Source organism: Cydia splendana, chromosome 7 (assembly GCF_910591565.1).
Source record: "Cydia splendana chromosome 7, ilCydSple1.2, whole genome shotgun sequence".
In the NCBI taxonomy this organism is placed as follows: domain Eukaryota; kingdom Metazoa; phylum Arthropoda; class Insecta; order Lepidoptera; family Tortricidae; genus Cydia; species Cydia splendana.
In genome coordinates, this window is record NC_085966.1 from 9,942,496 (window position 1) to 9,957,377 (window position 14,882).

The following is a 14,882-nucleotide window of genomic DNA, read 5'->3' on the forward strand; positions in this document are numbered from 1 at the left end:
AGTAAACAACATGCAGTCTTATCGTGAATGAGCGATCTCTTCGAGATAACCTTTGGATACCAACTTTTAGGAAATTATAAATATAAATTAAAATAATAATATTTTATTGTTTTTTATAAATAATTTGTGGACAGCTTATGCCTTTTAAACATTTTTCGAAAGAAATTGCAACGAGAATTTATAATATATTTATAATTTCCTAAAAGTTGGTATCAAAAGGTTATCTCGAAGAGATCGCTCATTCGCGATAAAACTGCATGTTGTTTACTTCTACTCGTAATCATATTTTACAAATTGTATTCTGTATTTATCGATATACATATGTATAATTGGAAGTCGATAAACGAGAAGTCCCTATGACAGCTCAAAAATGCTACGAGAATTCCGTGCTCTGCAGTGATGAGTTACATTTAATATCATTCATAATTTCATATCATCGAATATAAATAATTATTGAGCTGGTGCTGTGACGAAGGTTCAGGTATTTATGATTTGCATAATTAAATAACAATTATATCTATAATTATTTAGTATAGCCCTTCCCTATAAACGACCGGGTAACAACTATGTTGTATGGGTACAGTTATATAGTAATAATATTAAAATATTTATCGCTATACATACAGGGCATTACGACTCTTTTATTATTTGTAACATTTGTCGTAAATAGGGATCGTTCAATGTTCAGTATCCATAAAACAAGTACTGCCAAAGAAAGAAATTTAATCTGTTTAAAAGTTTAATAATTACAGTAATTGATCCCATTGATCCGCTTACCTTTGAGTAATGGTCGTTTCTCGAGACAGTCCTCGTTAGCAGCTTACGCAGGCCGTTAACATTCAATGATTACGTGTATCTAACAAAACCGGCGTTCCAAAAACACTGTGGAAGTGGCAGGAACATTTGACGAGGGTGAAATTGTACACTTAACTCATCGTCACATTCCCAAAACAGAATTAGGTAGAATTATTATTTTTTATTTAATTATTCGCATCACACCTTTCCTTTTATTACCAATAAAGCAGTTTCTCTTCTAATTAAATTTCTCCCTCTGGCACAAAATATACTAACATCTAATATTTTAGACAATCTGTGATTTATTCTATCGTAGATTATTGACATTGTCTTTTAAATCCTATCCTGATACAATTCAACAAACAACATTGCATTCTTTACTAATTTATTCACAATTTCACAATATCTACCTACATCTTCCATCACTTTCAATTCACGAACAAGTAACTAACGTGTATGCTTAAGTCGAGTAACATATAATTCTCTCTGTTCACATTCGTGTCACAGCTCGGCGCATTTGGTTGCCACTGGCAGTTTTGTGCGTTCACAATTCGTTTCAACACTAGAACAGACACGGGTCTGGAGCAGGCCGAAGCGGAGACCGGAGACCGGGGTCGGGACTCACGTGAGGCCCGCTAGGCCTTGGCTCACCGAAGCGCTGCTATTTTCTCTAAGGGTTGGCGGGCTAAGGGAGCGGACGAGAGCCTCGGCGTGGGCCTCGGGAGCGTCAGAGTCAGCGTCGGGCTGATCAGGTTCGGGTTCCTCTGGAGGGGCGGCGGCGGGGCGCACGTTGTCCAGCCGCGGCTTCGGCGAGTAGCGCGGCGTCAGCGCAATGCCCCCGACAACTGGGTGCGATTTCCAGGCGGGAGCTGGAGGACGTCGTGCATCATACGCTCGTTCTCCTGGCGTACTGCGAACAAGGAGATGAAAGGCTTAACCATTATACACACGAGTGACATTAGGAGCGGGAGTTTGCTGGGAGCCACACTCGAGAGGGGCTTGGGAACATGTTATGGACACTTTATGTGGGTGTCTACATGGGTCCTAATTTTGGTGTAGGTCGTAACATTGGGTGGGTTGCCTATATCTTGGAATTTAGAGAAGAAACTTACCGTCATATTATGAAACGATTAGTCGGACATCTAAGACATTCTTTAAGGGAGACACTACCTTTGGGTGTCTGTGCCTATGTCTACATGGGTCGTAATTTTGGAGGTTTAAAAACTTGGGAGGGTCGCCTATTGCTTGGAATCTAGTTTAGAAAGTTATCGTGAACAGGTATGATATCGAACACATTTTTGGGGAGAGTGGAGCCGGGTGCGTACTAATTACGCAATAACATTTATAGGACTGAGTTATACAAATAATTAAAGTATTATTCTGTTAGTGGTATTCGAGCGTGAAAATTAGTGAACTGTAATTTTGTGAGTACATAACGCTTGCAAGTACGGCATTAGTATAATAATTTATTTAGCTTACACTCTTACCGTAATTATATGTAACTTCTAATATCGAAACTTTGTTGCAAAAAATGTGGACTTTTGTATATAAGTGGTATACACTGGAATAAGTTCCATAAATACCTTAATAGTAGATTGTACAACAAGGGCATAAAGTGACCCATTTTTACCCGAGGCAATTTTTTGGTCTGAGCGAAGCGAAGACCAAAACAGTAGACGAGGGTAAAAATGGACATTTATGCCCTTGTTGTACACTCTGCTTTTCACTTCGATTGCGAGGAAAATATACAAAAAAACAAATATTTTAGGTTATTTTAATGTATTTATTCAAGACTAAAGAAAATTGTTCTTGGGCCGGTCGGAGGCGCGGGGCACGCCGATCGGGAGAGCGCCGGTCGGGGGCGCGCCGGCAGGGCTGGCAGTTTGTATGGCAGAATTTGGACTTTATTGCTAAGTCAATATGGGTCGTAATAGATGATTTTACTTTATGCTCTAGAGCATAAAATGCGATTTTATGTCGTCTACGCACGACATAAAGGTGCACTTTTTGAGCATGAGAAGTGAAAAGTTTATTGTAAGTACCGGTGTACTGATAACATACACGTGGTGAATTCACTACCTACACCGAAAGGCATCAAAAGCGTAAAAGTTTCCAACACGATGTTACCTAAAACGACATTAATTTATCCTAAACAAATAAAGTGGAATGAGCCGGGACTCTGCCTGGCCAGGGATAACGTCATTAAAACTCTACAAAAGACGCTTAACCGAACTAAAGATCCTTTTGGTTGCTGTTTTACCAGCTTGTACAGTAGCTGAATCGGCACACACAATATACTCGTACCTACCCATTAAATGAAAAGAAGAAACACTAAATTCTTTAAGTTCTTCACGATGTTTTTTTTTTTCAATTTACATGCTCACCAGCTCAATGAAACGAGCGCCGATTAAATTTATTGATAAATAATATTATTATGTAGATTATGTAATCTGTATTTCAAAACACTGGCCCCTCAGTATTCAAGTTATATTTTGAAATTTGCGTGATTAGAATATCATATTTCAACATTATTGAACGTGTACAAAACGCGAGGTTTAAAGTGTTGTATTATATCATTTGTCTGATAAATTTAATTGCATTTTTGTGCATCCAAATCCACATGAAATGGTTTATCTATTAAATCCAGTAAGTACAGATGTAGTGCATATAGTTCTTTACCATCGTATTTTCACGGAAACGCACGAACGAGATTGACTGAAATAGCATGACAAATACAAACTTTTCCGTGAAAACCGATTATTCACGACCGAAGGATTATTCACTACATCTGTAAGTCCATATGTTACATGTTCAAATTTACCTTAATTATGTAACCATTTCCGTTGAAATTGTTCTTAACCATTTCTTTTATCTCAACTTACCTACAACGCTACAAAATGTTACAAAATGTAATGTTAAAAAACAAAATGCTACAAAATGTAAGATGTCTGATGATAGCTGTACGGCTCGATTCGGGAAATGAATTAGAGATTAACTAGATACGATATAGTAAAGATATGTGACGTTCCACGGCAAAAGGTACCTTATGGCGGCTGGCGCCGCGATTCGGGAAATGAATTAGAGATTCACTAGATATGAAATTGTAAAGATAATACTTGTATCTTTACTATATCGTATCTAGTTAATCTCTAATTCATTTCTTGAATCGCGCCGGTATACGTAAGACCAACAAGACGTCGTTGAAAATGCATCATTCTCAAGGAATTATGATCGCGGATTCATCGTCACGGGCTGAGTGCTCGGCAAATAACCGGCTCTCCGCTGCAGTGCCGGGAATCTAACAACGTTTCAACCAGGAAAGGAGTGGACAATTCAATTTCTCATGTTCTCTAAAGATTTCAGTCATGATTTGAGTAACAGATGATATTCAATTTACTCGCTCGGTAGGTAATTTAGGTAAATAACCCAAAATGTACCTAAAAGTAAATATACTTATGGGAAAAAGCTTCACAAAACTGTAAATATTGGCGATTTATCAAAATTTTCCCAATTCTGAGTAGAAATATGTAACACAAAATATTATTTTTGGTGCGTTTTTGAGTAAAAGCTCTATAATTTTTTCTCAAAATGTCAAATAAATATTGAAAAACTTGATAAAAACACAGAATTAAAATTCTCTAGATGTCCCTATATTACAAATATTGTATTCGTACCTATGTAAAATGAAATCGAAACAAGTTAAGCTACTTAGTTACTGGTTAAATTAAAAATTGTTTCAGAGTTTGTTTTTATTTTCGTCTCAAACAGGTTTAGATTTAGCAATGAGGAGAATACAATTTCATGGCTGGTGGCTTCCATTTTATATAATCCGATGAATAAAAATTAAATAAAACCTCTTTGCAGCCCCAAAAACTCTCCCGACGGGATAGTGGAATCCTTTCATTTTCCCGTAGCATTGTCAGAGATTTAAATAGATCCAACTAACTGTCGTTGATGGTTTTAAAGATTCTGGTAGGTACTTATTAGTCGTAAATAACGTAGATTTTGTCGGTAGGTCTTCTTCGTTACACTCTTGACAGAGTGGTTGTGGCCATTATGTAAACTTTTGAGCCGTAGGTAGAGCTGATTTCGTGGCCGACACACTGGCTTTGATTTGGTCGGTCCATCTCATTGGCGATCTTCCCCTAGCCCTGTCACATCTCACTCTTCCTTGCTTCCTTTTTCTGTAGGTACAATGTTTTTTTTATCACGAGGAAATAATGTTGTTGGTTCATGGGCGCCGCCGTATTAGCCAAGTCGAGTGGTTAATCGTTTAAGGGTCATTCAAAAAGAATAAATAAAGGGTTCAAATGTTTTAGACCTGGCTATTTTCCGGTAGCCTTACGGAACCCTCCCGGTTTATGGCCCACCTTTTTAGATGCATACGTTGTGTTTATATTTCATAAATATAAGTAATTTGATAGTATGCCATTCTTTTGGCGGCCGACAAAGTTTTTTAAATAATATCCACAGCCATCAGTTTTTTGAGCAATCAGATGTTGACTCACGGCATTTGGCAGCAAATCGGCCAAAAAATATTTAAATTTCAGCTTTCCTTCCGAACGGTTGACTTTTACAAGAATATTTAACATTATCGATATCGAGTGTCCCTTTCTCTGACATTTTTCATAATTCATAACACGAGTGATAAATACGCTCCCTTCTCGCACCTTTATTTTACGCGTTAAAATGATTTACACCGATACGTTTTATTGGAAATATATCACATGTACCTATTCCATCCGTATCAGATAACTTTGTTGACAACATAAAAATATAAGAAGAGATTTGTACGATAAGCTTTTAGGATATAATCGGTATCTACCTAATAATATCCGTGAGTGTTAAAAGGAAACACGGTGCTTCTGAGCTTAAACACATTTGCGATACAGGGTAACCCCAAATAGGTTTGGACGGAAAGCTTTTAGCGTAAATTGTGGCATGGGAGCCACAAATACCAGCGCTGACCGATAAAAAAAACAATGGTCAACGCTTCCGTTTGGTACTTAACCCTTAAGCCCTCGTAATGGCCCGATAGTTCGCCGGGCATTGATAGGGTTGTCGAAACTTGTTAACGAAGCCCTTCGGAGCTATCGACACTCAGGGGTTGTCGAGCGCTAATCGACTAAACCGATCTCGATTTCACATTGGGTGCTATTAGGAACGTATCCATGAAGCCGTGTTGTCTCGGCAAAGATTTATAGATCGCGTCAATACCATGTTCGAGTCGGGTCAAACACGTCGTGCGAGTAGGTAATTTATCACTCGCACTATACTCGCAAAAGGTTGTCGCCACTCTAAACGTGTCACGCTCGATAAGAGACAGTTAACGAACTAGAACGGACCGCGTTGGCCCCACAAAATCGCTGATTAGGCTTTCTTTACATACCTACATATGGAACGTGCATTTGCGATGCGACTTGGCAATCGAGAGTCAACAAGGTGGATATAATTTTCTCAAGTCGGCTAACGACTACCCCATACAAATAGGTACATTTTCTTTCTTTGCATGCTATGCCAAGCAATTAGTGCCGATCACTACAATTACTTTGTACCTAGTTTTTGTAAAGGACGTATTTAGTACCTACATAGCACACATAATATTTAATTCAAAAAAATTTAAGATCTTTTAGCTTACAACTTACATATCGGCCGGTATATGTAGGGTGACCACTGACCAGTCTATAAATGAACTGTCCTGTCCATTACCTCACGGTCAGTTGCTCTCAAGCCGGAGTGCACTACACGAAAGATGTTTCCGACCAGGCGCACTGGCGGCTCTCCAAACTCTTTCTGATAGGTGCTACTAGTAATACACACACGGTCACCCATCCTGGCTATTTTATTATACGCGAGTGTGTTTTTATTTAAGTTACCGTACCGTATCCCCATAAGTCTATAGACTCAAAATAATGTGATATCGTATCCCCATAAGTCTATAGACTTATGGGGATACGACATCACATTATTTTGAATTCTATCGGTAACTCGTAGCTTCATATAAAATTATCTACCTAGCAAATTATAAACCTGATCTAATGTAATGATTGTTGTGTATAAAACGTTTCGATAATTAAACCTTCTTAGGTATTGAAAATGAGGTACTAAAGAATTTATTTTGTTAGTCTTTACGTAAAATTGTAAACATTGGGTGAGCTCGAATATAATAGACGCAATATTTTCCGATTAATTAATCTTCTTTGGACGAACGCTACGTCAGATACTGCTACGCTACGTTAAACATCACTTAACATTATTTAACCTTTATATATATGTATAGGATTTTTACTCCACGTTTACATACTCGTGCGAATGGCGAAACGGATGACGTATGATTCACTCAGGGTTTACATATTCATTATTTAAATGTAATTTAATGTTATGAATTAATTATTGTAATATGTGAGTGGTTTGGTTTAGAACTGTAAACTTGCATATTTGGAAATTAAATAAATAAAATAAATACTCGCATTATTCGCGCTGCACCTCGTCAGCTCGTCACATTTTAACAAGGCTCGGAACCGGTTCATACAAAAAATAAAGGTATTATTAGATTATTACGTTCTTTGGTTTATACAAAGGCAGATGGCACCATGGTCTGATGGCACTACTTATAAAACAAATGCAGATGAAATTGCAAGGGTCACAAACGAGGGAATATGAAAAAACTACCACCACTATGCCGCCTAGTGACGTTGATAAGTATAAACTTGAGTCGTTCGTACATTGTTACATTTGTACCATTGCAATTTGATTAATATAATATTATAATTACTTATAAAGCTCACCTAATTCCATTTCAAACTCGTAGCTTATTTTTTATAAATAACAGCAAATATGAATAGGAATATTGACAATTATTAGCAAAAAATAATATAGTCTGTTTAATCAAATAAAAGAAACCTTAGACATTCTCTAGTTATTTTGATAGAAAGCCTACCTACAATACTGAATAGAAAATTCCTTAATATCTTTTAAATACTCATGTTTATGTATTAAAACATCGTTATGTAGCAGAATGCTTTATAAACCTTATGCAAAGAGAAAAATGAAAAAAAAAAGTTTTAGTCGCGGTATGTTCGCGTTCTATGAATAGAACTTAAATTGGAACAAACTGCAACGTCGGCGGGTGTACGCGAGAAACCCGTACGGTTTCTCGCTAATATGGAAAGTGATACTTTACAACGCGACCCGCTAACCTGAGGATCCGTCCTCTGTGAACAAACTGACTTTAAATGATGTTTTACACTTAAACGACCTACATTTGTATGTTTACAAATACAATAATATGAAAGACAAGATCGACAAGGGAATGGAGGAAAATGTCAACAGAATAAAAACAACGTAATAGCGAATTGAAACCAAACGGCAAGGGAATGGGAAAATTACAGCACATTGGAAATCACATGATTATTACATAAAATTCTAACGTTTGTAACAAGCTTTTATTAGGTCGACCTGTATGTAACTATGTAATGGAATCTAAGGTAACAAATTTAACCATCTTCCAAGGATCGTAGCGTCATGAAAATTGGCAGCTGTATGGAGTTCTGATGACAATACAATAATATGGTGTCGAACTGATCTGATGATGGAGACAGGAGGTGCCCATAGGAACACTGTGATGAAACAACGCAACCTAATTGTGTTAGGGGTTTGTAGAATTGTCTCGATGAGTATTAGTTGTCTGTCGTAAGAAAAGTACAGTCAGCGATAAAAGCTTGTACCAAAAATGAAATTTTTGCCAAAAACTTATTTTTATAAATTTAGTGATCGAATTCTCAAAGGCAAAACTAAAATTTTCAATACCTGCAGGGAAAAGTTGACAAATATTTTTTCACCACACCAGCTCGGAAAGGCTTACTTTGCACTTCAAAAACTGATAGCAAAGTTGCATTTTATTCACATGTGAAGCAAAGTAATCAAATCCAAATTTTGAGTTGTTTTCTTATGTTTGCTGGTAGAATTGACTTTTAAATGATGATTTTGGATGATAATTATTTAATAACATTAATTTGGATTTGATATGGTTTGATTTTGTTTGATATTTTACATTTAATATTTGCTTCGGGTTGGTGTGATGAAAAATATTGTGTTTCACTCGGAGGCAATTTATATTAATAATATTATATAAAGAAATACATTATTGCAGGCATATTTTAAATTTAGACAGAAAAGTATTAAGATTATACTCGTATTTAATACTTTCAAATAGCCTACCACCCTGCTACGTTAACAAAACTTTCCTGCATCCCAGCCAGTTGATTAAACCTATACTCTTGTACTGGTTCCGCTAGAAAGTTGAGCAGTCTAAAAACTTAGTCAACAGTTTCAAGTGTAAGCAATCCTAGGCTATGTGATTGCTTGGCCGCAGTCCAAGCGAGACCGCGCGGATTACCGAAGTGCGGCTTCCAATTATGACCTCTTTTTAGGGTTCCGTACCTCAAAAGGAAAAAACGGAACCCTTATAGGATCACTCGTGCGTCTGTCTGTCTGTCCGACCATCCCCCCCCCCCTTCTTTCTCCGAAATTACTTACTGGGTCTAAAATTTTGAGAAAAAAATACACAAAACAGTTCTTTACCTATAGATAACAGGAAAACCTATTAATAGAAATGTGCAGTCAAGCGCGAGTCGGACTTAATTACTCAGTTTTTGATCCGATCACTACGGGTTTTTTAAAGACATTTCATTCACGTTCCACATAAAAAATACATTGTTAAAAATTGGGTAATGTACGGAACCCTTGGAACGCGAGTCCGACTTGCACTTGACCTTTGAACATTTCTTCCATAGTGGTTTGCCACCTGGTGCAAAGGGATATTTGGATTACAAGCTTGTTTATTTATGCTACACTGTGCACTGTGGCTTCTTTGTACTTTTGAATACCGTGCTGTTTCAAGCCATAATGAGGTTGTTTTGTATTTTAATTTTAATTATAAAGTAATCCATGAATTTTGCGAAGCAAATTTTAATTTTACTTTAAATATTTACCTAAAATATATGACTTTTAAGCAGGGACCGTTACCGGTTTAACTAAAAATCAATATATCTCATAGCCTTCACAATATTTCTTTGATATTATAGAATAGTATTTAGGTAAGGATAACGATTGATCAGATTAGCTAAATTAAGTGCAAAAATATACATAAAAAACCGAGGTACCGAAATTTAATACCGGTTATTTTGTATGAAAAATATACCGGTATTCAGTCCCTGTTTTTAAGTCTGCTAAAAGAAAATTATAATTTATTAAGGGAAAAATGTAAGATTACAATTATTTTAAGAAAAAGGATTCATCCCACCAAAATTCGTTACAAGAATTAAAACCATGTTCGCACTGGATAATGGATAAGGAGAGATAATGTATAACTTTAGCTAATCGTGTAGAAGTCAGTGATTATTAGGGGCTATTCATAAATTACGTCATTTCAAATTAGGGGGGGGGGGGGTCTGGACATCGGATGACAGTAGCATGACGTAGGAGGAAACGGGGTCATTTGAAGCATGATTTTTGGATGATTTTAGGGGGGGGGGGGGTCAAAAATCGTCAAAAATCGATGACGTAATTTATGGACAGTCCCTTAGACTAAGTCCCTTACAAGCAAAAGAACGTCTACAAACTACTCAATGTTGGCCCATTGAAGATAAAAGATAAGAAATATGATTTCGTGAAGATCACAAAACATGTATAGGTACAGTCACCTGCAATAATATGTTACTCTTCATGATATGAGTGATTTGACGTTTCCAGGGATACATTCAACGAGATTACAGTATGGTAAAAATATTACCCTGGTCATAAAAGTATCTCATAGTCTCCCTTTATAAACATGTTTCTACGTTTTATCATTATAATTTACATTAATATAATTATATTCCATAATATATTTCATATTTATGCCATATAATCAAAAATATATTTTTCTAACGTTTGTCAGTTTATCCGTTCTGGACTCCAACGTTGGTCAAAACATAAGTACCTATACATCATCATCATCATCATCATTTCAGCCTATATACGTCCCACTGCTGGGCACAGGCCTCCTCTCATGCGCGAGAGGGCTTGGGCTATAGTCCCCACGCTAGCCCAATGCGGATTGGGGACTTCACATACACCTTTGAAATTCTTCCCAGATGTATGCAGGTTTCCTCACGATGTTTTCCTTCACCGAAAAGCTAGTGGTAAATATCAAATGATATTTCGTACATAAGTTTCGAAAAACTCATTGGTACGAACCAGGATTTGAACCCGCGACCTCCGGATTGAAAGTCAGACGTCATATCCACTCGGCCCCCACTGCTGCTACATATATACCTATACATATATATTAGTAAATCTATACAACCCCGTTCGCAAGGATCTTGCACCCTACCCTAGCAACCCTTTGGTTACCTGTTTACCGTGGCTTCCTCCGGATTACTACGTTTTACGTTATAATATATCCATTTAATATCCTATTATCTGATATCGAAGTTCATAATATAATTACTTACCTACCCGAATTACACAGCATATTCCAAGGCTAATAGTATTAATTAGCTTGTGCCGCTTTAGCGTGTAGACGGTGATGATGGTACCTTGGTAATTAATAGGTATGCGAAATTTGTAGGAGATTGACAACGTAATATTCAGCTAAAACTGAACGGTCAAAAGAGAAACGTTAAGTGTATTTTTACTATAAAACGTGCACATAATACGTGTTACCTATGCTTTGTATCTACGAGATGGAACGTAGGTTTTCTTCATTAGAGCTCGCATACACTGTCAAATTACATTAGGTCCGGTTCGTTAGTCTAATAGTGATTGAGTATCCTACGTCCGAACGTATAAAACGTCATTATTTATAAATAAGTGGACCAGGTAACTGTGGACTAGAGTAACTATTTTCTTGATTTAGGTACAAACACATTGGAGTCATTCGTTGACTGTTTATAACGAAAGTAGGTACATTTTGGACAATAATTATAAGTATTTATTGTCCCAGATTCAAACACTAAAATACAAACTTGAAGCATTATTTAAGGTTGCGTTTTTGTTTTACAGACTTCCTTAGCCTTCAGTGCCCATCATCAATCATTTTCTTTGCTAAATTATTTATTCAAATCTTTGCGGTCCTAAATAATTAATAAACTAGGTACTTAAGTAAAGTACACACATAAATGCGTGCGTTGCAAGTAAAAACTGGCACTTAAACTAACATTACTTGTTTCCCAAAAATATTTGTAACAAAGACGCCAAGAGTTTCATGAACCCTTTTGACATACTAAAAAGGGTTGTCTACCTAAACGTGGCAGAAAATTTTATTCACACTTCAAAGAACTTCGGTTCTCCTGTTTTCGTCCATTTTCATTTCCGTGCAACGAGGGGCTGTTTAGCGCTACCACTGCTTTAGCTCCATTATTGTGCATTAACATTTCTTCCTTCATAAAAAGTAATATCTGCGGAATTTGTTTTCTTTCAAAGACTGTTTTTATGTCAATAATGATTGAATAGCCAAGCTTTCGGTGCAAGTTTTTGTTGATTGTAGGTACCTACCTACTTTATTACTGTTTAATAGGTAATTCTCTTTTTTTGTCTATCTACCCGCTATAAGTAGATAAATAAAAAACGTAGTTATGTAATATTGTTATCGCAAAATATATAAATTAGAAACCTTCTGAAGTTACCACTTTCGGGAATAATATCGGTAGGTGCCTATATTTGATAGATTTTGTTACACATTACTAACGAAGCAAATAAAATATAAATATATGTAAATGTAATAAGTAGGTAGGTACTACGATTAACAAGTATAAAGATATTTCGGAGGCAACAAAATGTTTTGTATACCTAGCATAAGTATTTTAACTTCCAATTCCCACGAGGGTTATATCTGAAGCGAGAAACAAAGTAAAATGTAAATGTTGCCAATCTGTTTCAGATTACTTAAGAGTTTAAATGCCAGCCTCCTTGAGGATTTGCCTTGACCATAATCGGTAGGTATTAACTTTTCTTTTCCAGCAGTTCAACTAGATTCGGGAATAAAATTAATTTACATGTTAAAGCGCTCTATTTGACAGTTACCTATCTGTCGTAGATAAGCCGCATAGTTTGTATTTATCTTGCATGCCCTCGGGAATACCTACGATATATGACCGTATCCGAAAAATGTTTATAAGATATCACAGCGATTCGATATCGACCTGTCAGTGTCAAAAGTGATGTTTTTGGTTGAAGAAATATCACTTTGGACACTGACAAATCGGTATCGTATCGCTGTGACAACTTATAAGCATTGTTAGAATACGGCCGATAGGCTTTATCAAAATAATCTAAGGCTGCGTTTCGATCCAACCAATAGAATCACTTCATTTGTTTTACGTCACCCTAGGCCCGTAAGTGGGATTTTCTTTCCGCTACTTCCTGGCCAAGGCAAGACGTAAAACTTTAGACTAACCACGGGCGGTAATTCGTAAAGCCCCAGATCGCATATTTATGGCCCTCATCTTCGGTTCGGGCCACAAACACCTGCGTCTGGAGCATTTACGAATTTACCTCCTTAGGTATGTAATGTAATGTACTATTCCTCGCTTAGTGGGCAGTGGTACTATTGGTTCTTAAAAAACAAATGCCATCAAACAAATCCCAAACAAATCGCAACGTATCCTCGCACATCTCTGGTCGAAACGCATCCTAAATTGTAAAAACAGAATTAGCCTCACTATCCTGATAGTATACAGTTTAGCAATCGAAATTGTATGTTTCTCACAATAGAATTACTGTTGCTCATATTGTACATAATAATATTTTGATATTGCTATCATTCTAAACTTCAGCATTGATCCAACATGCACCTCTATGATCATCTAAGAATGCGAAGTAGCATTATTCAGGAATATACTGTCTATCTTTGAACAATTTATTACCAATTCATTTAAATGTTGTTGTACTTGCAGTCTTTAAGGTACATTTAAATAAAATGTAGCGGTTTGCGGATGAAAGATTAATGATCTGCTGAAGATAGTTGCCGGATGAAGGAGGCGCCGTCAGATTTTAACAATATTATACCAAACTGATAACAATTTCAGGGATCCCTCTCACACCAACCCATTAGTGCACTTTAAAAGTAGGTAACATTTTATGCACAAAAGCATGGAAATTGCTTCTAAAAATTATATTTTTGACAGAACTCATCGATTTTTGTTAAAACATAGAACAAATTAAAATGTCTACAACATGATATCCATGGTCCGAGCACGCACATCCATCTCGCTTACACTCAGTGAGAGTGACTGAAGAACACGAACCTACGAGGCCTTAATAAAATGTTAGTATCTTATTTTGTAAAATATGAATACGCCTCAAGAAGTGCAAACAACTGATCGTGGCCGGTACTTCTCATGGATATCAGCAAACAGACTATTTGTTCATTGGAATTGGAACTCTAGCCAAGGCTATGATATTGACTACTGACTGATACACTATCCGTAAAGTGATTTTAGTAAGTATAGGTATCTAATATTATATTAGAGACAGAATATTGTACAGAAGTGCGTCATAAGATATTGCGTAATTTATAAGTGGCAATTCATTAGGATGCCAAAGTGTTTAATTGATTTACTAAATATTTTGATTTGTGTTTTTAAGTAGTCACACTACTATATAAATGATAAGCTAAATTAATATGCTGGCCAACGAAATTGTGTTCGCTGGGGTAGTGTGTTGTCGGACGAGTACGGCCTGGAGTGCGGGGTGAGGCAGGGGGGACTGACCTCACCTAAACTTTTCAATTTGTATATCGATGCCTTGATCGGCGAGCTCAGCAGTACACGTGTGGGCTGTCATATAGATAGGGTATGCTTCAATAACATAAGCTATGCCGATGACATGGTACTGTTGAGCCCGTCGGTGAGATTGCTTATTGAAAGGTGTGAGTCATATGCCCTAGCGCATAACCTTAAATATAATGTAAGCGAGAGCGAGTATATGGTCTTCAAAGCAGGAAGCAAGTGCCCATCACACATCCCACCCATTTGTTTGAATGGCATGCAACTGAAAAGGGTTACCTCTTTTAAATACCTCGGGCACTTGGTAACCGACGATTT

At 36.7% G+C, this 14,882-nt stretch overlaps 1 protein-coding gene across 5 annotated transcripts in view; it reads right to left on the reverse strand.

Moving 5' to 3' along the window:
• Positions 1-408: 408 nt before the first annotated feature.
• Positions 409-14,882, reverse strand: part of LOC134792130 (atherin) — a 224,564-nt gene continuing 210,090 nt past the window's right edge. For 4 of the 5 annotated variants that reach the window (XM_063763345.1, XM_063763343.1, XM_063763344.1 and 1 more), the window contains one exon: positions 1,489-1,705. In XM_063763345.1, coding sequence (XP_063619415.1) covers positions 1,620-1,705 — 86 coding nt within the window. In that variant the 3' untranslated portion in view covers positions 1,489-1,619. Of the gene's footprint in view, positions 1,706-14,882 lie in introns of all 5 variants that reach the window. The other variant, XM_063763342.1, reaches the window with a different exon arrangement.